Raw genomic sequence first — 24,507 nt, 5'->3', positions numbered from 1 at the left:
CTAGATACTGTTTGTCAGTACATCATGCAGTGTTGCTTTAGAATGAATCATGTCAATATGTCCACAGCTGATGAAGTCCACAACTGGTCTGTCAGTTATGCCTAATTTTCTGTTTTATTCCTTGGTCCCTGCACAGCAAGTTCAAACTGCTTGGAGCCCTTTGTGTTTTTCTCGCTCATAAAGGGCCTTCATGACTTCAACAAGTCCTTTTGGCAGCTTTAAGCAGAAGCAGCAGGCAATACACGCAGTGCCTGCCAAAACCCAGGATTCTGCCTAATGTGGCAAGTCAACAAGACTCCCCTCATACCCAAAAGGGGTGGCTGGTATGAGTCATTTTTTTGCATAATAATGTAGTTCTTGTTTTAATCATTAAAAATATGTTATGGAAAATCTAAATAATTAATTCTAAGTATTTATATTTTTATACACTGTAAAAAATGATTGTTTTTAACATTTAAAATACTACTGTAAAATGTTTCCATACTATATATGGTGAATAACTGCAATTATATTTAATGTCATTTTACAGTAATATACAGTTAAAATCATGGTTTTTGGAAATGAAAAAGAAAGTCATTGTATAATTTACATACATGTCTGTTTAAATAACTTTCTTCTTAGTTTAGTTAGGGTCTTAAAAACTATTAAAAAGTCTTATATACCATTTCCAAGGTATAACATTTAGTCAAAATTTGGTTCGAAGAGGTTGTATGCTGAATAGTGCTTGAATTTAATCATTGCATTGGCGAATAGTAGGATTCTGTTTTGTGTATTTATGGAATGCTGCTAGGTTTGGCGTCATCTGTTAGCGTGCTCACCGACTGACTGCACTGCTGTGTGATAGCACAGGTCCTTCCAGATCTTTCCATGGCTGATGATGTGCACTCTCCTATTGCCTGCTTTGATCTTTAAATGAGCTGATAATGAATAAAATGCAGCGCTTATCTTTTGATTCTGTTGACGTGAACTCTGTTAAATTTAAATATAGCGTGGGAATTGAAGATCGGATTTATATCAGTTTTGCGTCGACACATTTAAGTGGCCAAGTGTAAATGGAAACGTTTTAACAAATCAGGTAGACATCCGTCAGCGAAGACGCATCTATGGCTTGCAGACCGTTATAAGAGTTACTATGCAAAATCATTGTCCCATTAGGTCATAGAGCTCTTCAATAAGTTTTAGAGCTGTGCAATTAATCAAAATACAGTTTTGATTTCGATTTCTTTCTCCAATGTTTATGAAAATACAAGAATTGAGCGAAAACTATTATTGCACCCCATTTTGCCCCCTTTCCAGCAGTACACATTCGCTTCTCTGTAAAAGCCCAATTTCACGTGCAAATCAGTAAAATCATGTAACTTGACTTTTGCAAAATGGGACATGCTTGATTTATTAAAGTTTATTAGATTTATTCATGTTTTTTCTTTCTGTGCATGCGCTCAGAGACAGAACAAAACACGGACAAGCAAAAATGTGTCAAAATGTGGTGTTTGGTGATTTTTCCATACAAACCTTCATTGTTTATGCAATAAGTGAATGTAAGTAGTTCAGATGAAATTATGTGTGTAATAGTAAAATGGATTCGTGCGGCTCCCTAATATTCCTGCTGCTTACAAAGAAAATCACTCGGTGCTCTTGACTGAAGTAATTTTGTAGCTTTAATAAAAAACAAAAGAAGTTTAATTCTTACAGTAAAGACTATGCTGTTTTATTTTACATTCAATTATTCAAGTTGTGTAGTAGGCTGTTAGGGAGGGAGGGGGTGTTGTCGCTGCATTCATCATTTACATGACTTGGCCTATATTCTAACCTGCTCAATGCAACACACTTCCTTCATTTGCATTTACCTTGCGTCATATTTTGCTGAAGGTTAATTCTCAACTACCATGACAGGAAAATGGGGGAAAACATCTTGTCTGTTTTTAAGCCAGCAGTTTACTCATCTCCGAGTCACTCGTTTACCCGCTAGGGAAATTTATAAGGTAGATGTAAAGCATGGAGCTGACAGTGACAGCGTGCTGATTGCTTCTGCATTGCCTGACTTCCTTTACGATTAGGCTTTAGTCCCAATTCAACAGATTTATTCAAATTATTGCACGTCGTAAACTATTTCTCCATTTTTTTAAAGTCAAAGCCATTGAGGAGTGGTAAACTTTGTGCAGCCATCTTTTCCTCATGGCCCATTCTTTGATACAGAGATCCATCAGTTAGAAACAGTGGCATTCATCTTCATGCATTGGACTGAGTGGGAGGGCTGGACAGCTGGGATAAAAAAAAAAGGTCAGATTTGTCAGTTGTGAGCTGAAGCTTTGTTTGTTATTGGCATCTAACGTGCTACATGAACCTTCTCAGATTGGAAGTCGTGACAGTGATAGACACCAACCGTACTGTCAGTGGTTGTGCAATTGCAGCTTGGTTGTAAACAAAGTCAGCCTCTGTGCTTATTGCTTTTGCATTTACTTTTTTGCGCATGGCAGACCTGTAACAAAAGCATTTGAGGAAAGTCTTTTAATGGCAGCACCAGGTGCAACCTCACGGCCTGTGCTTGCAATTGGTGCATTCAACACTGTTTTGAGAAACCAGTTGAATGTATGCAAATCGTGCAGAGTCATTTGTTGCCATCCAGAGCTGAATCCTCACCCTGTCTGCTGTTTGAAAGCTGTGGTGTATGCATTATAAATTGTCTGCTTCTCAGATGCATTATCATACTGCTGCAAGCTGTGTCAGTGTGCGATGGCAAAGATGACGTGCTTAGACTGCAGGGTGCAGGCCCTCCCTCCCCTCACACAGGCTGTAGTCTCTGCTGATACCGGGAGAAAGGCAGCTATTAGCATTTGTAGCGCAGTTTGAGCACATTTTCATATTTAGAAAAGCTGTGATTTATCCGACCTGACTCGGCAGGCCAATTTGTGTGTTTTTTTCCCCCGATATTTCCTCCATTTTATGTTAGTTGTTTTTAATAAATAATATACATGGGTATTCATTATTGCAGGTGATCACAGCAGGGATGATCTTCCCTGAGATGTCACTACAGTAATGGACAGCATAGAGGGCAAGTGCAGCTGAATCACAAGCTGACTGCAGAATAAAAGCAACTAAGAGGCGATAGCTTATATAAAGCAGATATCATTATTTTTTTATTAATATTTTTAACAATGGATTAAAAAAATAAATGTGTAAAATAAACATACTTTAGATGGCAAAGTATTTTCCACAAGTAAATAAATATTAAATAAAAATATAATTAAAAAGGAAGTAAACACTAACCAACAGGGCACTCAGTATTTTTGCAAGTTTGCAATGCCTGTGAAATTATATGTTCATTAGCAATTCAAAGATTTGTTTAAATTATACAAATGCGTATTCGCTTAATGCTGATGGCAAACAAGAAAGTAAAATGTTTGCCTTTCTATTACTAATAATATAAAAGCAATCGTTAAAATACTTTTTGTATACATTAATTTATTTGTTTAACCGTTCTCTCTGATTAGTAGACAGACTTCTTTCCGTATTAGATAGAACTGTTAAGGATGCCTGCGAAAAAAAGGGAGAATGTGAGCACTGTGAGTTCAAAATAAAAGTCCCGCCTCGAACACATCAGCCAAGCAGAAAAACTTATCGGCCGATGCCAATGTTTGAAAAATACAAAATATCGGCATTGGAAATATATCGGTCAACCACTATTCCTGACTAACTTTTTGCTCTGTTATTTCTAATGAGAAATCAGTATTATAGTAATTAAATATTTGTTTAGTTATCACCTAAACTCTATTTTTCTGTAGATCATTAGACCAGTACGCTGCCTCAGAAGCCTGTCTGAAATCAGTTTCATGAGGTGCTTTCATGCAAAAACACTGCTTGCAAAGTCAGCTGCCTAGGCTTTCAGACACAGCCCACAATAATCCATATTACTCCAGTCCATCAATTAATGTATTTTAAAGGGAAAAGCTGCATATTTGTAAGAAACAAATCCATCATTGAGGAGTTTTAACTTTCACTGGAGAAAGCAATGCTATGTTGATTGAGGTCGACCGATGGTGGATTTTACCGATACCGATAGCTAGGTTGGCCCATATGGCCGATACCGATTAATCAACCGATAGTTTTAAAATACATACTGAATGAAAGCTAAAATAGACATTATTTTAACCTTTTGAGGTGGTGCTAATGTTCGCATCCTCTCAGATTTAATAGCAAACATACTGCTATCCTTTATCCATTAATGTAGCATCTGATTATATTTGCATTTGCACATTTTGCATGCAATGATTAAATATAGCTTTCCTATTAACTTAAAATAAATATAAATCTAAGACTGTGTTGTGTGCCAAAGATGCTTGTGCTGCCAAATCATGTAGAAATTACAATGAATATATTACATTTGGTGGTTCTATTACACACAATCTGGAGATACTCTGACACCCACATCTGTTGTGTAAGAATGGCCTTCTTCATGGTGATATAGTCTACTACATTTAAGGTATGCATTTGTTTTTAATAAATTCCTGGGAAGGTGAGGTTAGTTTTGTCTGTACTTGTTTTTTTAATCTTCATCAGACATCAGAAACAGCTTGCAGTGATGTCTAGCAAACAGACATGTTGTGTCCTGACAAGTGATGCATGGCGATGGCCAAATGACTCACACGTGGCCTTATGATTCATGTATGTTATGTGTGGTTGGGTTGGCTTGATTCTTCCCTGTTAAAGAAGGAGTGCAGATGACACATTTGCTGTCCTCTTCTGATGTGATTTACACATGAGTCATGAATGGGGACAGCAGAACCAGCCTTGTTCACCCTGGCTGTTTATTACTTCAGATCCAGCTGCCTTGCAGAATTATGACCCCAGCGCGTACAAGGTTATGCCAAAGTGTCCTTGATTGTGTACCCTTCAGCCTGATGAGAACTGTGTAGCTGGATTATTTGGATTTATGTCCTTGTGGTGACAAATTGCCATTCGTGAGCGAGCAGTCTGCATTCTGTGTCATTTGAGTAATGGAGATGTTTTCCAGGAATGAAAAGATGTTTGCCGTCTGGTGATTTCTGTGCAAGTTTCCTGGTTTTGACTCGAGGTTCATCAGTGACGTCAAACTGCATTTGATCACAGGGGTTGAAGGGGTGCGTGAAGTGTCTTGAGTATGGTGCGTTTCATTATTCATGCACCCTTGATTATCTCCTTCACCCTCATCAGTGCCAGCAGTAAGAGCGTATCTTTAGCTCCTAGGCAGGTGGCTGTTTAATGGACCCTTGAGGAAGTTCATAGAACGTAAAAATGTTGCTGAATGGAGCTCAACAGTAGGGAAGTAAAAATGCAATTCAAAGTTTCTTCGCAATAACAGGTAAACACTTCAGTCAGAAAAAGATACTGTTACAATGAAAAGAATCTATGCGATTACTAGGTTAGTGGTGAGTTTTTGTAGGCTGGCAAGATGATGTTATCTGATTTATGGGAAGTGCAGTTTGTTTATTCTTTCTTACTGGGACAGAACACCTACAACAAAACCAGTATTAAATCGCTGGGGTATGTTTGTAGCAGAAGCCAAAAATGTATTGTATGGGTCAAAATTATCTAGTTTTCTTTTTTGCCAAAAATTATTAGGACACAAAGTAAAGATCATTTACAATGTAGATATTTTGTAAATCTTCTACAGTTAAAATATCAAAACATCATTTTTGATTAGTAATACGTATTGCTAAGAACTTCATTTGGACAACTTTAAAGGCGATTTTCTCAATATTTAGATTTAGTTTTTGTTTTTCATTGGAACAAAATACATCAGACCATACCTCAATGAAAAGCTTATTTATGCAACTTTCAGATGATGAATAAATCTCAATTTTAAAAATGTACACTTAAGACTGGTTTTGTGGTCCATGGTCATGTATAAAAAAAGTGGATGTATCCAAAGACATGGTCATCATTATCTTACATTACAGTATTTATTTGAAGTTGTTGGTTCGGTCTTTTTCAGAAATGTGAGAAAAAAAAAGAAAAAAATTATATATATATATATATATATATATATATATATATATATAAGAGAGAGAGATACAGTATGTTTATTTATTCATTCATCTATTTATAATATTATAATCATGGTTGTTCCATTATCTGAATATATTATTATAATGTTAGAATTTCTGGAAACTTTCCAGTGTTTTTGGAAACTTTTATAAAATTTTCGGAATTTTTTGGAAAGTTTTCAGAGATTTACCAGAAATTTTTGTAAAAGTTTCTGCCCCCTTGCAACCCTAATTATAAAACCGTATTAGTATATTTAAGTATATTTTTTATTTATGCTATATTTTTTATAAAAAATTATAAAGCAAAAGTGGATGTTAACCTCTTCAAAACCTGTATCCACTTTCTTTTGATTATGTTGCTCAGATGCAGACTCAAAGATGAGTAAAGCCAGAGTGAAATAAGTTTTAGTCTTGCTATCAGCCTTCAGTGACCTTCTTCCCCCTGCCGTGTGGGATCCTGGGGAAATGTCATGTCAAACTTCCTCTTGCCAGCTCAGACTGATATAAACGTGGGCCGTCTCTGACCTCCAGTGCTCTGTGCTCTCCATGCAGCTAAAACCGGCACACTCTGTCCTTTGTTCAGACATTTTGAGCAACTCGATTCACTGGAAAAATGATTCATTGGCAGGCTCTGTGCCACAACTTCACAGACAGGTTTTTGTTTTAAGAAGTTGTTAGTTCTCTTGATACACTTTTGAAAAGTGGAAGTAAATGGCACATAAAAAATGCATGGTCTATAATGACCCAATAACCATTTGCATTTTGCTCCCGAAGTGCACCAGCTGGTTATGTTGCTTTTACTCGATGCACTAGAGAGAGCTCTCATCTGTCAGGTGTATGCTGGGAAGGGCATTTAGGTACTTGTGGAGCACAGAAAGCATTTCCCTGAAGTAATGAGCTTTATAAAGAAACTCACCGTTTTTTCTCCTCCTCGTCCTGGAAAAGGATACAGCTGAGAACCGTTTTTAATGTTCACTTGTACTTGAGTCTCATTTCAGTCAGATAATACTGATGGAAAAATTGTGGTTAACTCTTTGAAAGGGATAGCTCACCCAAAAATGAAAATTTCCTTGTTGAATTTATTCACTCTTAAGTTGTTCCAAACCTGTTTGAATTTGTCTTCCGTTGATTGCAAAATATAATTGGTATATTATATTAAATAGTTGGCAGCCACTGACATCCATAGAATGAAAAAAAAAACTTAAGACTTTTGTAATGGTTTTATTAAATATTTATATTTAACCTTATTTTACTTCAGTTTAAGTCATTTTAGTGCTTCAAACTTAAAAAGTTTTCATTTAATAAATATATTCTGTTTTATTTCAGCTTTATTTAAATTACCAAAAATTATTTGTAATAGTTTTAGTTAACCACACTGGTAACAACAGCGTTTTGCTGCCATGTCATGTTCACTTGTCTGACAATTAAAACAGGCAAAAAAAAAAATATTGAAAAAAAATCTTGCCTTAATATGTTGATAGATTAGATATGCACAGTTAATTGAAATATAACTAAAATCATGATATGGTTTAGTGCGATTATCAAAGGGTTTGTTTGAATTAAATAAATATATGCTCTGTGTGTTTCAGAGTCTAGAATGACAAGCGCTTGTCAACAGGGAAATAGTAATAATAGTAAAATAATAATAATTGTTAATTTTTGTCATGTTGTACAACACAAACAAACAAGCACACCTGGATTTTTTTAAGTTGCATTTTAGATCTCAGTTTTTATCAGAAATACAATAGCTAGGAAATTAAGATCGCCATCTTTAAACGATGAATTGTGCAGCTCTAATGTAAACACTGCAAATTGTTTTGCGAGGATATCGTCATGTTCTCACATCGGATCTCGCGAGATTTCGCACCTCGAGATCTCATCACATCCCTAATAACTGCAATCATTTTTCCCCATGCAGATGAAATCTGGCTCTGGTGTATTGTAAAGGAGCTGGTGCTTTTTGCCTGTTCCTATTCTGCCTCTAGGTGAGCAAACATGGCCTGTCGTCCCGATTCTGCCACGTCCACTGCAGGAGAGACCCACTTTCCCTTACAGACCTCTGGAGACTCACAGTTTATTTATTAATTTCTGCTTTTTCTCTCTCTCTTTTTTCCCCCTGTAACTATAAAACCACCTTTCTCTTTTCTTTTCTTACAATTTAAGACTCCCAGCCTCGATCAAAACCATGCGTGAAAGGACTGAATTATAGTAATGTAGCCTATATCAGTCATAAAAGGTTTCATCAGATATCGGCGCTCGGGAAGCTGTGTCGTAGTTGACCAAGGACATTAAGTCAAACTTGAAGCAAATTGATATGATTCTCATTGTTATGGTCCTAATGGAGCTCATTTTCAGTCTGACACACCATTCATGTCCTATATACTAAAGATAAGAAAAGTGCCTGTAAAGTGTGCTCTCCTATAGATTTTTTGATTTTAGCCAATCATGCAGTGAATGGTTGTGTGTAGCGTTAGTAGCTTCACTTTTATTGCTGTCAGAGTTTTGGTATCTCTCTTACGAAGGCTTTAGAAGCGATTCAGACTAATTACTTTGGGTCAGAGGTTGCCAGATTAGTGGGCATTTAATGACCTGATCTGTTGTGCTGTGGTTTTCTTACAGAGGGAGATGAAGGAGCAGCTGGTGACTCTAAAAGACAGTGAGAAGGGTCATACGGAGGCTTTGCAGCTGCTGCAGAGACAGCTCACTGAAACCAAGGTACACTTCTGTTAGTGCATGTTATTCCAAGGGAAAAATCACCTGTTTAACCTGGTGCTCATAAAGCATAATTTTCCAGTGGACTTCCATTAAGGGGGCGACCCAGGCTATGCAACGACTGAAGTGAATGCTGTTTGCTGCTATCATTTTAAATGATGCACAACTCCCTTATAATCAGAATCGTAAGACATGTAATACTTACTGTGGTCTTTATTGCTAAATGCTTTATGCTGTAGGTTAAATTCTAGATTTATGCACCGGCGGTGATTTATCGGCCAGTCATCCACATATTCAGCACACTGATTCAAATCACTATGACTTGATATTGAAACCACGTTTCCGTTCCGTCTCTGATGGGACTCTATTAAACCTCATCTGCAATCAGGTTTTGTGGAAATGCAGATGACAAAGCGCTCATACTGCCCACCGCAGCCATTACAGATTCATGGCAGGTCTCTCACCTTGTCCCTTGCTCATTTCTCTCTCTCTTGCTCTATTCTGTTGACATTGAATTTCCAACAAGCAAATTGGTTTATTGAGCAGGTCTTTAATCTTAACACCTTGTTTAATCAGTGAAGAGAGACACCACAGTCAATAATGCAACTTTGTCCATCTCCCTGTTTTTTTCACCCCCTTTATTAATTATCCCGCTGTTGTGGAGAGGGACTATTACAGAGGGAGAACTTCCTGACACTGTTGACATCTGGTGTTGGTCTTATTTGTCATTAGTTAGTCTTCATCTCACATTTTATACAACACTCTCTGCAATCCCACTGATGCGTGTTTGTATACACATTAGTAACATGGACTCCATTCATGCATTTATTAATTCATGATTAAAACTTTCTGTAAAAAAGTATTTGAATCAATTGAATCTGCAAGAGAAAAGGCAATGTTATACACTAAAAATAGAAAGCATATTTTATTGTATTTTTAAAGTATATATATTCAGTGGAAAAGCTTTTTTGTTTTGTTAAAAAAAAAATTTTTTAGTAGTCAACATTTTTGTTCACCTTTTTAGTTTCTTTTTTTTTTTGTTTTTGTCTCATTGATCTCCCAGATTGCATATTTATCTTGTAAGCTGATTAAGCTTTAGTATCGCTCATTTCTTTCCCAGGCTATCCACTGAAAATGTAGATGTGTGCATTGACCAGGCAGTCGTATCCTGTCTGGATTTATTGATGCGGTGTCTTGAGATGCTCACGAAGAGCCTGACGCTTGACATTGACATTCAGAACCATCAATGCTAAATGTCTCCTGCAGCCCAGACTCTCCTGTAGAGATAAGACGACTGTCTCGAGAGCTGTCACAGCACGTTTTGAGGAGATTTATTGAGTAAACCGAATGCAGTAATAAAGCGGCCTCATCGTTTCTAAATGATAATAAAGTGGCTGATTCAGTAATTTGTTAAAATTTAGATTATGTAAAATTACTTTTAAAATAAATTTTTAAGTCTCTTAAAATAACTTTTCTATGAAAGCTTCTTTCTACCACATGATCAAAAATGCATAAAAAAGGTAATCGTGACTTTTTATCTCACAATTCCGCCTTTTGTCTTGCAGTTTTTCTCAGAACTGCAGAAAAAAAAAAATCTAATTGTGAGATATACAGCAAACTTGGAACAGTGCGAAAAAACAGAATTCTGAGTTTATTTTAGGGATGCACAGTAAAGGCTTACAATGTAAGCATCGGCACTGGCCGGATATGAAAAATTAAGCTGATATGCCTTGCCAATAAGATGAATAACTCACATATGCTCAGGGTGTGCTAGCAGTAAGATCATGTTAGCGGTGTGGTTGTTCTTGAAGTGAACCTTTGCCTAAAAGTTGATTAGATTCACAGTTTAGGATTGACAGTCACTAGCATGTGCAGCAGCGGCAGCATCCCCCAGGTCTTAATGCCTGTCCGGTAAACTTTTTTATTTACTTATGGGGAGCTGTAGGCCTACTTGAAAGTAAAATACTCCAATAACATTTAAGATTTGAAAGGTCAGAAGGTATAGCTTACATGAAAAAAAAATCACAAACGTGACACTTGTAAATTAAATAATTGTATGTATACAGATCTGTTAATTGTGTACTTTTTTATTTTTCCAACAGATTATAAAAATCTTAAAAGCTCTCAGAGATTTTCAGAATTTTTGCAACTCTTTTGACCGTCTACAAATGTTAAATCTTCAAATAAAATATTATGGTTACCAGTGCAACTCTTTGATTTTTTTTTGTTGATTTTTTTTCAAAGCTTTCAATATATTATCATTACAAAATAACTTCATTATTGTTTTTGTTAAAAACTAACAAAAATGAAAAGTAATTTGTTTATAATCTCTGTAGGGGAGAGACTTGGTGTTGTTTCTAAACATAAGGAAATATATCCATATCGGCATTGGGTGAATGAGTTGAAAAATATCGGCATTTCGAATATCGGAAAAATCCAATATCCTGTATCTGTAGTTTATATCTCATAATTTTGAGGGGGAAAAATCTGAATTGAGAGAGAAAAAGTTGCAGTTACCTTTTTAATTTTTATTCTGTGGTGGAAATGTTTTCTATTTAAATATATATTAAATATAATTTATTCCTGTGACGCAAAGCTGTATTTTCAGCATCATTACTCCAGTCTTCAGTGTCACATGATCCTTCAGAAATCATTCTAATATGCAGACATGGTGCTCAAGAAACAATTTTATTGTCAATGTTAAAAACAGTGGTTATTATTTTTGTGGAAAACGAGACACATTTTCACTTTTGATCAATTTAATGCATTCTTGTTATTTAAAACTACTAGCTCCAAGCTTTCATACATTAGTTTAGATTAAGCCTCGGCATGTAGCTCATGTCAATAATAGCTCTAGTTCATGTTTGCTCTTTTTTTAACTTGTTGCCATCTCCCCGCTAGCATTCTCTAGATTAAGCTCAGTGGCAGGTGTGCTGACAGACCCTCTCGTCTTAAGTGCTGATTTCCAATCTGAATGGATGACTCCAATTAGCAGATGCGGCAGTGAGCAAGTTGCTTGGAGGCAGACTTACGCTGGGCTTATGGGACTTGTTTATCTGAGACAGCGTGGCCCACGGGGAGAGCGCTTTCAAGAGACCAACACCACTTAAACATCACTAAGTCCCAATCATTCATCAGACGACACCAGGTGGGCTGACTCAGCCTATGCAAATGACCCCAGAGACAGACGTGATCTTAATAGGATTTCCTCTTCCTGTTGGCTAGGAAATCACATTTCCCACTGGAAAGATAGAAGTGGAACAAGAGCTTTATTTTATTTGTTAGTAGGAGTAATCTTGTAATCGGTGAAGTCTGTGGTTTTCTTCCTGCTCTATTGGTGAAGAAAGAGATCTAGAGCTTGCCGTGTTTGTATGGAAGACAATGAGTGGAACGGCTTCTGTCCTACATCGATTTAACCTTGAGGGTTTCAGATCTTTGATCTGATGACTGATGTTCTTTACACTTTCATAGAGATGATTGGCTTCCTCTGAAACACCTCGTTTTATCTCTGTATGACTTGTTTTCCTCCTTTTCGGTCAATGCCGATTTTGTTGGCTAGTTTCCCAATTCTCTTTTAGGTTCGGCATCGACCCCTGCTGCTTTTATTTCGATGCTCGTCTGCATGAGCATTCATGTCCTTCTCAAGGAGGCTGTCCTACAGTAACTTGGAAGATTGAGGGTGGAGCGACCTAATGCCATTTCCACTGACTATTAGACTGTGACCTCGACTCCAATGATGCGGACTTATGAGGCACTTTCCACTTGCTTGTTAGTCCACTACGTCCCACTGAGACTCTGCCAAAATTATAATTTAATAATAGTAATTATACATATAAAATAGAAAAAATAAATAACAATATAATTGGAACATAGACATCAAATACAAGTATTGATTTTCTTTTTTAATTAGCATTTTCTTGATAGCCCATTTCATCCTGAGACACTGCAGAAATAACAATGATGATGATGATGAGGATGATTTACATACATAAAATATTATTTATTTGTTTTTTATATAAATATATAAAAAAGTAATAAGTCTATAGAGTCTTTAGAATTATTATATATTTATATTTTTCAATATAAATATATATAATTTATGATTTAATATGAATATAGGGACAATTATATATATAATAAATATTATAGCATTTTTGCAAAATTTCATTTTCCACTTGCTTGACAACCCACTTCGTCCCGAGACTCTGCAGAAGTAATTTTATAATAATCTGTTAGTAATTAAATAGTAATTATTAAGTATTATATAGTAAGTAAATAGTAATTATTATTATTTATTTTTTTGCTATGTGCTAACCAGATGAGTCTCTTACATCTCTTAATTTGTGTTTTTGTCTTTCAGCAATTTGAATCCACAATAAGACAATATTCTGGTCGCTAATTAGTCATTTTCCTCATCATGGATAGCTCCATATGCTGTAATTTCAGTACACACTCCAGTTGTGTTTCAAACATCAGTTATGTTCTGTTTGTCTGTGGCTTTGTCACTTCAAGCTGTATTATTTTGGACACAAATTACTCAATGCTGGAAACCGCAATACTCACACCTGGTTAGGACAGTGTTTTTCTTTTAATCATGTTAGCCTGTGTAGATTGACGATGACTTGAACCACTAGTCTCAAACTTCTCAGACTGCACATTATCTTTGACAATTGTCAAACAAAAAACAAACAAACATGTATTGTACTGTGCAAATAACAAATACCATTCATAACAACTTAATTTTTTTTTTTTTACTGTTTTGAATTTTAATATACTTTAAAATGTAATTTATTCCTGTGATGCGAAGCTGAATTTGTCACAATCTTCAGAAATCATTCTAATATGCTGTTTTGTTGCAAAAGAAACATTTCTGATTATTATCAATGGTGAACAAAGTTGCGCTGCTTCATATTTTTGTGTAAACTGATAAAAAAAAATGCAGGATCCTTTGAATATAGCGTTTAAAAGCAGTTATTTGAAATGTAAATCTTTTATAACTTTATAAATGTCTTTTACATTTCACATTTATTCATTTAGCTGACGCTTTTATCCAAAGCGACTTACAATTGCAATATATGTCAGAGGTTGCACGCCTCTGGGGCAACTAGGGGTTAAGTGTCTTGCTCAGGGACACATTTGTGTCTCACTGTGGATTTGAACCTGGGTCTCTCACACCAAAGGCAATGTTTTAATGTCAGTTTTTGTCAATTTGCTGAATCACTGTTGAATATGAAAAAATAAAAAAGTATGCTCCCCTTATGCCTTATAGTAAAGACTAAAACAAACATGCTTGATTGACATCTCAGTTAGTGTGTGCACAGTGGTTGGTGAAGGCTAGTTATTTGAGACTCTGTGAATCTCTTTGTCTTTTAACTGAGTCTAGACTAACAAAAATCGTAACTTTCTTTTCTCTAACTCATAGTCATCAGCGAAGAGCCTTCGTGCCACGATCGGCAATGCATTCGAGCGACTGCACCGCTTCCTGCGGGAACGGCAGAAGAGCATGCTAGAGGAGCTGGAGGCAGATACGGCGCGCACGCTTTCTGATATCGAGCACAAGATCCAGCGCTACAGCCAGCAGCTCCGCGATGTCAAGGAAGGGATCCAGATCCTTCAGGAGCGACTCAGTGAGACCAGCCATCATGAATTCTTGGAAGGAATAGCCCTGACATCAGACAGGTACTGAGGAGGACAAGGGGCTCGTAGGGAAGGGGATGAGCGAATGTTGAGGGTGTGAATTAAAGCTTATCTGGTCTAAAACGTTCTGTCTTTTTTCTTGTAACTGCTGGTCAGGGAGCAAGTGATTCGTGGAGGGTATTGCTGGTGGAAGCTACCAAGGCAAGTCAGGTTATTTGACTTATGTTTGTGACCATTGCCCTTTGCCTAATGTCACAGGCGCCCGTCAGAAGAGAGATCATTGCAGAACAGACTAGGTTAACCCATTTGTGCCCAAATTTTTCTGAATGGTGTCATGCATATATTCATGTTTTAGTTTATTTTCTTGAAAGTCAGTGGGCAAATATGTTGTATTCACCCCTTCAATGTCAAATTGTGTTTGAATAGGAGGAGAGCATTTGGCATCTGACTCAAAATAACTGAGTTTTCATTAGATCAATCTTTATTCATAAACAAGTTAATTATGCATAAAAGTCGAAGTCGAAACCCCCCCCCCCCCCCCCCCCAAAAAAAGCTGCATCTAGCTTATAATCTCTTGAATATGAAAACACAATACATCAATTTGTCTTAAAATGGTGGAACATAGTGGAGAAAAAAAGGACAGCCATTAAGTTGACCCAACAGGTTATTGTGTATCAATACGTTCATTAAAAATAAATAGAATTAATAAAATATTACATCTATATAATAAAAAAATATATAAATTTTTTAGGCCCATAGTATTCAATGGCACACTTTTGTAGGTGATTTCATATAATAATGTAAATGTAAATTCATTACTTGTCTGAATTTCAGCATTACAATGGAATCATAAGATACTAGTCATAAAAATGAATTAGGGTCCTTGACCAATTAGAATGAAAATCATCAAAAATGGATAAAGGGGCCACAATATGTTGACCCTTACGAGACATAATGTCATAAAGGGGAGAAAAAGATGATCTACATCAATTAATGCCATGTGTTAGCTCTTTATCTTTTCATTCTTCCCCATGCCAAATTCAGACAGAAGAGGGGCAGTAGAGCTGTGGAAAGACTGCACTCATCTACTTATGACAGATTTATTCCTTATAATATTAAGATCTACTGTAAAGTAGAGATGTCAGTTAAAGGGTTAAGTTATGTTTTAGCTGGGATATTTTTTTAAAGGCAGAAAACAAGACCAATAACCTTGATATATTAACCTGTTATCACAGTATACTGTACACCATTTCCCCATGATATGTACTTACAAGTTATTTGCCCAGCAGCTACTATAGTTGCCGCTTGGGCATTTGACTAAGTATGCAAAAAAAAACTATAGATCTCCTGGAAGATTTGTTTTGTTTGGATGATTCTAGAGACCTTCATGATTGCTGTAGATAAACATCAACAAAAAAAACTTATTAGTAATATGAAAATTACATTTCTTTGGGAGGGTTTGCCTTCGCCATGCTTTCTGGAAGTAGGGGTAGGAATTTAACAGCCTCATGTAACAGGAAGGAAGCGAATACCTTATTTTTTTTCTTGAATTCCTTTATTTGGTTGTTTGCTTGCATGTCATTGAGAAATAAAACATGGATAACATCTAGAAAAATACTTACAATAGGAAAATGACAACTATAAACTGGGGCAACTATAGTTGCCAGCGGGCTTAGTTAGGAAGTAGACAAAAATGTAATTAGATTCAATTTTGTTTTGATCTTAATTCTATAGGGCTACACGATTATGAGAAAAATTACAATTGACGATTAGTCCCTTGAAATTGTAATTGTGATTATTAATTACGATTATCATAATTTAAATGATGTTTATACCATTGTTGGATGCAATTGCATGCCATATTTTTATATGAAAAATTATACATTGGATTGGTTTCTTCTTTAAATAAAAAAATATATATAATGGGTATTGCCACAAATTGATTCCATTTCTATATATATCTATATCTATGTATATCTCTCTCTCTCTCTCTCTCTCTCTCTCTCTCTCTCTCTCTCTCTCTCTCTCTATCTATATATATATATATATATATATATATATATATATATATATATATATATATATATACATACATACATATGTGCACACACATACACAAACATTTTAAATGGTGGCTGTCATTACTTGTTTCCATGACAGAATTACTCAAACTTACATTAAATATTGAAGAAAATGTTAATTAAAAATATATGAGAAAAAAAATCCAAGAGCGTGTAATACAGTACATATTTTTTTGAAAACTGCTCCCCTTTAGTGTTTATTTTTCCAGGTAACTGTCAAGCTGTGGTCATTGAATGGCTTTGTTAATGTAACTATAACACTACGTAACATTGTTTTTGAACTGTTTTATTGATGTCTTTCTGTGGTTGAAACACTGTTTATTTTGTGCTATAACTAGTAGTAAAGAGGATAAGACGATCTGTTCACATTCCGCTTGATCTGAAGCATCTACAGCAAAGTAACACCACATTAAAGAGCATCAAAACGATGTTTGTTCTTTAAATTTCACAATAAAATTGACAGATTTTGAAAGACAAGTCTTTTTGATATAAAAAGTAACAAAGCACAAAGCTTGTTGCGATTTTTATATACATGTCTTAGCCCTATTAATCAGCACGAATATTTGAAGTTTAAGACTGCATTTTGAGAAAACTGTACTTCTGAATGGTGTGTAGCAGTCGTTTTCATTTGGGAGTAATGAGAGGGGAATGAGTTAGCCATATGGGAAAGGAATAGCATGATTAATGTTGGGCTTGAAGTATTGAAAGTGATCTGCAGTGTTGCCCAGATTGACCTCACTCCCAATGCCGAATCGGAGCTGTTTGACTTTGCAAGGGCGGCACAGCTATATAGAAAACACAGTGCGATTCAAAAGCGAACGTTTGGAAGCAGGATGTAGCCTTTGAGGAGGAATCGGTTGCTTGGGGTTTGGTGGGTTGCCAGTGTTGAATTTGAATAATGCAATTGTTGACTTCTGTCTCCACAGAATAAAGGGAAAGATCCACGAAACCAACCTCACCTATGAAGACTTCCCGACGTCCAAATACATGGGGCCACTACAGTATACCATCTGGAAGTCTCTTTTTCTGGATATATCGCCAGGTAATGTGTCAGAATAGTAGAATTGCATTTTAAATAGTGGCTATGTGTCACTGAGAAAACAACTGCAAATACAGGAAGAAAAAAAAAGTTACACTGAGTTTTACACTGTTCTGAAGTGCTTATACCTGGATGTAATCTGCACAAATACACTAGATCAAGGTTTATATAATATGACTAGGTGGGTCAAGATTATGTCGCTTGGACATTTTAAGTTTGCACAGAGCCATTAGCTTGTGTCTTGTAGTTTGCAGTTGGACTTAGATATTCCTGCAAACCCAGCACTATTTTTTCCGCAGACGTCAATAATACTTCACATCATGTGGCTTATTTAGGCGAAGATGTGTTAATATCTGTCCAAGAGATCAGACCAGTGTTATTTTACTATTATTTAAATAATATTTAGTTTATATTATAATTTTAAATGTTATATTTTAAACTGCTTTTATTTTTCCATCATATATTTTCCATATATTTGCTATTCATTTTATTTGGTATTTTATTTATTTTTATTAGTTATGTAGTAACATATTTCACTTATTTGCAAATGCAGCATTTCTAACTTTCATTACATTTTTCATATCATTTTTGCATTTTATTTTATTTCACCTATTTGTTTTTTTGTTTTGGTTGTTTTTTTTAAAAGTAAAACAGTAAAAACATTGTTTTTTTTTTAGATTTAGTTACATTTATATCTAGTTCACAATAATAACCCTGGATCAGATTGGTTGTTTTTGATTGGTAGCACATAAATAAAAAAAAATCCCATAGACTCGCATTGAAGAATAACCAGGATTTAGAGACCAGTATATCAAAACCATATCTGTGTATCAGTTGTACAATTAATATAGTAATCATGTCCAAAGATCTAATGCTTATCATTTTGTATGTATTAGTGCATCCAATTAGAGATGATCTAATCAACACAAACACAGCCTGTGTGTTTACAGCCCTGTGAATGAGATAATGCACGTCTGATTGAGCTCTGCACGAGCTGCAGTGAGAAGCGCTGAAGGCCTTCTCCATCTGTATTCTCCCTCAGTAGCCCCCTGAAGCAGAGCATTATTTAAAATATCTCGCTCTCTCAATCATTTCTCCAATTTACCAGCATCCTTTACACTGACAGAAATAGACAAGGTCGGACGCACAGCCTGTCACATGAAAAAAATCCAGTTCAAATCCTTCCCTTCCACACTGTTGCACTCACCGCATTTTATTCTGAACCGACATGGAATTTTTTTTTTTTTTTACTTCACAGACATTTCCAATATCCTTTTTATTTTTTCTGTCACCATGAACAGAAATATTTTTACCACTTTCTGAATCCAAAGCCTGTTAAGTTTTATGCACAGTCCTATAAAATTATATTATTGTAATTTAGTAAAAAAAACAAAATTTTTTACTTTTGAAATGCATCCATAATTAATAGATTTATTATTGTATGTATGTATTGTACATACAATAAATAATTATTGTTAATAATTATATTGTTTATATTTGAATTTTTAGTTTTATTTTTTGTAGATTTATTCATATTTATTATATATTTTTTCTGCCAACCTGAATAGCAAAATTTTGCCACTTTCTTATTATTTTATAAATTTTATTCGCACTCAAGTTAGTAATGCATCTATGATTGTGAAGCGAATGCTTTCATTAGTTATTAAAAGTTATATAAAAAATAGAAATAGTGTAGAAGTATTAAAAGTATTTATTTAGAAATCTGAATATGAATGTTTTTCATGACTTTCTGAATCCAAAGCCTGTTACTGGTGTTTGTTTTGTTTGCATGACTAGTGTAGAGAGAGAGAATGCAGGAACAGAGACAGATCGAATGCAAGGCAACAGAGGTTAAATTATTTATAGGTTACCTAAAGCGCAAACTCCCAATGTCAAACAGTGGAAATGTCGACATCCTGTCCTTTGGACCGGCTTTTGGCTCTGCCTTTTTTGGTGAAGGTTTTAAATAACCAAGACAAAAATATTTAGCAATTTCCCTCTTCGTCTGGTCTCAGAAAGACATGCCTATCTATGGACCGCAGGAAAACAAGCCAGCATTGTTTGACTCTGAATGTTCATAAGCGTCTTTCACACTGCGATTCCAGAAAATACATGGGTAATGTGTCCCGGGAATTGTTCCCGGGTTACTAGATTTTTCCACTTTCACACTGCCAGTGATTTCCCGGCATATGTGCGTGTTCACACACAACCCTAAAGGTCCCGTAATGACTCGTGACATCAGGATTTGACGCATAATGTACGAGTCGAAAATGCAAGGCACGTAAACGTTCCTTTAAACTGGCGAACAATCTCAGCTTCAGCACGGATAGTGAGGAACTACCTGATCTCTGCTTCATTTCAGTTTGCAAATTTTTTTCGTCGGAAATGTTGATTTGCCTTCAAAACACCCTGTAAAAGATTTGCGCGATAACTAGCGTCATCACTACGACATTCCATTTGTTCTGGCTTTTGTTCACACAGAGCTTGTTCTGGGACTGAACCCAACAAAGTTACTAGGTCCCCAACCCGGGATCGATCCCAGAATCAATCGCGGGACTTGTTTGCGTTCACACATAAGGGTCTAATTTTCAGGGTCTAACGTGCAGTGTGAAAGGGGATATACAAACCCTAAACATTTACATACAAAAACTTCTGGTGGTGTGTGCAGTGCACAACATGCCTAATAAGTGATTGTTTCAGATAAGCATTCTTTACCCCAATAACTTAATTTCCTCCCCATATTTTCTCAACAAATTTCTTCATCTTCATGTAGTTCGTCATAGCACATCTTTTCCTAAATTATATCTTGGCATCTTGCATATCATAATGTGTAGCAACTGCTTGGCTCAGGTCTCCTTTTCATAAAAATATGATTCCTTATAAAAATATTTATAAAATTCCTTATAAAAATTCCTTAGATTTATATACCGCTTTTCTACTTTTCTAAGCACTCAAAGCACTTTACATTGTGAGGGGGTATCTCCTCATCCACCAGCAGTGTGCAGCATCCACCTGGATGATGTGACGGCAGCCATAGTGCGCCAGAACGCCCACCACACACCAGCTTGTTAGTGGAGAGGACATAGTGATGAAGCCAATCAGTAGGTATGGGGATTGTTAGGAGGCCATGGTGGTCAGAGGCCAATGGGCAAATTTGACCATGATGCTGAGGTCACACCTCTACTCTTTTCGAAATCCATCTTGAGATTTTTAATGACCACAGAGAGTCAGGACCTCAGTTTGATGTCTCATCCGAAGGACGGTGCTTTTTGACAGTATAGTGTCCCCATCACTACACTGGGGCGCTAGGACCCACACAGTTAGGCCTCACTAACACCTCTTACAGAAGCAACCTAGTTTTCCCAGCAGGTCTCCCATCCAGGTACTGACCAGGTTCAACCCTGCTGAGCTTCAGTGTGCATCCCGTCTCGGGCTGCAGGGAGAAATGGCTGCTGGCTTCTTTTCAGGTCCAAGCTAGTGGCATGTGTCCATTGTTTTTGTCTGTATGCAGGAAGCTCTTTCCAGGGTTTGCTCTTCTCTCAGTCCATTCCTTTGGCACACTTTCCTACCACTGAACCCACAGCAAGCTGGCATTATAATGGGCAGTGCAGACTGTCCACTGCAGGCATTAGCTGCCAGGCAGTGGTTGACATATGGAGATTATTTATCCTTCTTCGACAAAGTACTCAATGCTTGGCAGCAGCGCTGAAACAATACCAGTACTGCAAATTTTAGACGATTTTGCTCCTGGAATGCACTCTTATTCTTATTGCTGGATGCATTTTAAAGTGTTTGAAAACAAAGAATTATATTCTTTAAATGACCTGACCGATAATGAAATAGAGGAGTGTGTTTGTGTGTTTCAGAGGAGTATTATTCCACCAGCTCAGGTAGTGATAGTGTCAACACTTTTGATTGACAAGAATGACCTCACCAAATGCCCATTTCCAGCTGCTAATTTAGACTTTGTTACTTTACTTTTTTGATAAGTATAGAAGAAGGAGAGATAGAAGGAAGGAATGAAGAGGTAGAATGGGAATCTTAAAAAAAGCCCACAAAGTCTGAGCACATGCACTAACCGCTAGGCTATGACCTTTATGTCTTCTATGGATATTATTTTTGTATATAAAAACAGTTTTAAGTTTTTCAGAATTTTTTTTTTTTTTTTTTACAAATTTTTTTTTTAGATATATTTTATATTTATTCTTTATTAATTATTTTTATTTTAGATGTTGATTTTATATTTTTATTACCCTACTTGTATAAAAAATGTGTGCTTTTTTTTTTTTACCTGCTGTAATGTAACGGCTGTTGAGCTTTTATTGGTCTGTTTTTATATGCACTAATATTAATTTCCGCTATCCTTATGTTCAAAGTGCCTGCAGCTTTAACCATGGACCCCATCACTGCTCACCAGAGGCTCATATTGTCAGACGACTGTACCATCGTTGCATACGGGAACCTGCACCCGCAGCCCCTGCAGGATTCTCCGCGCCGCTTTGACGTTGAGGTGTCGGTGCTGGGAGCCGAGGGTTTCTCCACGGGCGTCCATTACTGGGAGGTGATGGTGTCCGAGAAAACCCAGTGGATGATCGGCGTGGCCTACGAGACGGTCAACCGCAAGGGAAGCATTCAAATCCAACCCAGCCGAGGCTTCTACTGCATCGTCATGCACGACGGTAACCAATACAGCGCTTGCACCGAGCCCTGGACTCGCCTCAACGTAAAGAGCAAACTCGAGAAAGTGGGTGTCTACTTGGACTACCCCAAAGGTTTGCTGGTTTTCTACAATGCCGACGACATGTCCTGGCTCTACACCTACCGAGAGAAGTTTTTAGCTAAACTATATCCATACTTCAGCCCCGGTCAAAGTCACGCCAACGGAAAAAACGTGCAGCCCTTGCGAATTAACACTGTGCGTTTATAGGAACCGAGACAGCAGAAAAGTTTTGGGGATGAAAAAGAAGAAACTGAATACTAGGATGTATAATAAAGTTTCTTTCAGCTTACCTTAGGGCACTTGGTGGGTAGCTGACTCGTTACAGAATGAAGTGATCTGACTGTTGGATTGTGACGTAAGGCTCTGTGGACACCTGGAGTTGCTAAATAAAATGGAGAGCCTTGCACTTTTCTGAGAGGTGCCTATGGCCATTTGGTACATTTTATTCTTGCTAGTCATTTGTAATCTTACCGTGGCCGGCCTGCTTGCCCAAGATTTCCCAGCTGCTTATACACAATACCCCGATTTATGTCCCTCCAGCCCCTGCAGGGTCCAAACGCTCCTTTCATGGCTCAAGTCTGGGAAAAGAGCTTATCCGATGTGCAGACAGAAATATGAAACGTGTTGCCTGTTTCTTTCTGTGCAGTTGGCTTCGGCGTGTTTGTGTAGTGCGTCAAGCGTCTTACTGTTACTCGACACTGATGTAGTGCTGTACCAACTTCTTGCTTTGTTTTTTATTAACAACTGCATGAACGGAGAGTGGAAGATTATGTCCGTCAGGTCATGCTTATTCACGATGGTGACGGTGTTCAATGCAGTTATCACGCTCTCAGCAGACACCCAGCGTGATTCTGTACGTGTGAATGATCGTGTATGTGTTTTTATCCCCTTCTAATCGAGATTCAGGACTCGAATGCCGCTAACACATCTGCTGCTACTATAAAAAAGGGCGCCATTACTTTTGCATTTGTACATAGCGCAGGAGAGCTTTGCGATATTGGTGAAAAATGGATCCTCGCACCTTCCTTTTCGCTTTTGCTTGATATTGCTTTTATTTATTCATCCTGTACTCACTTTCTAGAACATTCCAGTGTTTGGGGTCCCGGGACATCTCATGAGGATGGTCGAAGGGTCATCCGTCTGCTTTAACGTGTCTAATCAGGTGATAAGATGGTGAAAGACATTTCCGTTTCCAAGAGATTGCATCTGTTGCTCTTTAGAAAAGATGTTTTATATGTAAATCAAAATTATTTTCATGTGAAATAAGGACCTGATTCAATTTCATTGATTCAAAACATACATATTTTTACAATGCATACAATACATACAGTTTTAAATGGAAACACTACAGTTTCAGGACACACTCATAAATCTATCTTGATTACTCAGATGTGGCCATTGTTTCAGTTCGCCTCAGTGTGTGTTGATCTTCTCGGAGGCTCAGTTGTATGTTCTGACCGCTGAGTTTTTATACTAGTCCCTATTGGTCTTTTCTCCATGAATTCTTGCCAATGGAGTAATAAACCTTGGTTGAAATAAACTTTAGCTTGAATGACAGACGGGTTCAGAATCCATTCCATGTTTTATTTTGTACTTGTACTCGTGTTTGGTGTTTAAGTGTAAAGGTGCTGGACATTTATGACATGGACCTCGATGGGGTCGGTCGGCTTTTAAGGCAGTCAGATAATGATTATTATTATTGTCAGGTGATGGTGATGGGTTCATTATGATGTAGTTATATACTCCTGAGGATTGTTGTTGGTGATGAAGATGATGATGATGATGATTTGTGTTTTCGGAGGGGAGCTGCTTTACACCCATCACTGTTTAAATGCGCTCTAATGAAGCTGGAGGTTCATGGAAAAATGTTTGTGTTCAATTAAAAAATGGTAAAACTAGAAGCATTTCTGACTCTTCATTATGTTTGACCGACTTCATTATTAGTCCAACACTTGACAAGTGGGGAATGAAAAAAAAAAAGTACTAGCCAGAGATCTCTCAGAGACTCTTATTAAGGAAACCTGTTCTTTAATTAACATTTTAGCTTCAGGGCTTTAAGTAGTAAGACGTGTTATTACGATTCTCCAGAACTGTTTCCAGTAAACCACACAAACAAATATGTGGAGTGGTGTTTATTCATATAAGATTACAATATTTATTAATCTGTTGAATTTTGGCATCAAGTCAAGTCACCTTTATTTATATTATGCTTTATACAATACTGTGTCAAAGCAGACTTCCAATGGTGTCTGAGCTGGGGGTCCCAAAAAAGACCCAAGCTCCATCGGTGACAGA

At 36.7% G+C, this 24,507-nt stretch overlaps 1 protein-coding gene across 2 annotated transcripts in view; it reads left to right on the top strand.

The window, feature by feature from the left end:
* LOC113055535 (E3 ubiquitin-protein ligase TRIM62) overlaps positions 1-24,113 on the top strand; it is a 48,778-nt gene extending 24,665 nt beyond the window's left edge. Inside the window, exons 3-7 of one of the 2 annotated variants that reach the window (XM_026221918.1) lie at positions 8,643-8,738; positions 14,158-14,414; positions 14,529-14,573; positions 17,380-17,495; positions 21,869-24,113. In XM_026221918.1, coding sequence (XP_026077703.1) covers positions 8,643-8,738; positions 14,158-14,414; positions 14,529-14,573; positions 17,380-17,495; positions 21,869-22,419 — 1,065 coding nt within the window. In that variant the 3' untranslated portion in view covers positions 22,420-24,113. The remainder of the gene's footprint in view (positions 1-8,642; positions 8,739-14,157; positions 14,415-14,528; positions 14,574-17,379; positions 17,496-21,868) is intronic. The other variant, XM_026221919.1, reaches the window with a different exon arrangement.
* Positions 24,114-24,507: the final 394 nt, after the last annotated feature.

The sequence above is a fragment of the Carassius auratus genome, chromosome 36 (genome assembly GCF_003368295.1).
Source record: "Carassius auratus strain Wakin chromosome 36, ASM336829v1, whole genome shotgun sequence".
NCBI lineage: Eukaryota > Metazoa > Chordata > Actinopteri > Cypriniformes > Cyprinidae > Carassius > Carassius auratus.
The sequence above is the reverse complement of the archived record's forward strand: the minus strand, read 5'-3'. Positions and strand labels throughout refer to the sequence as shown.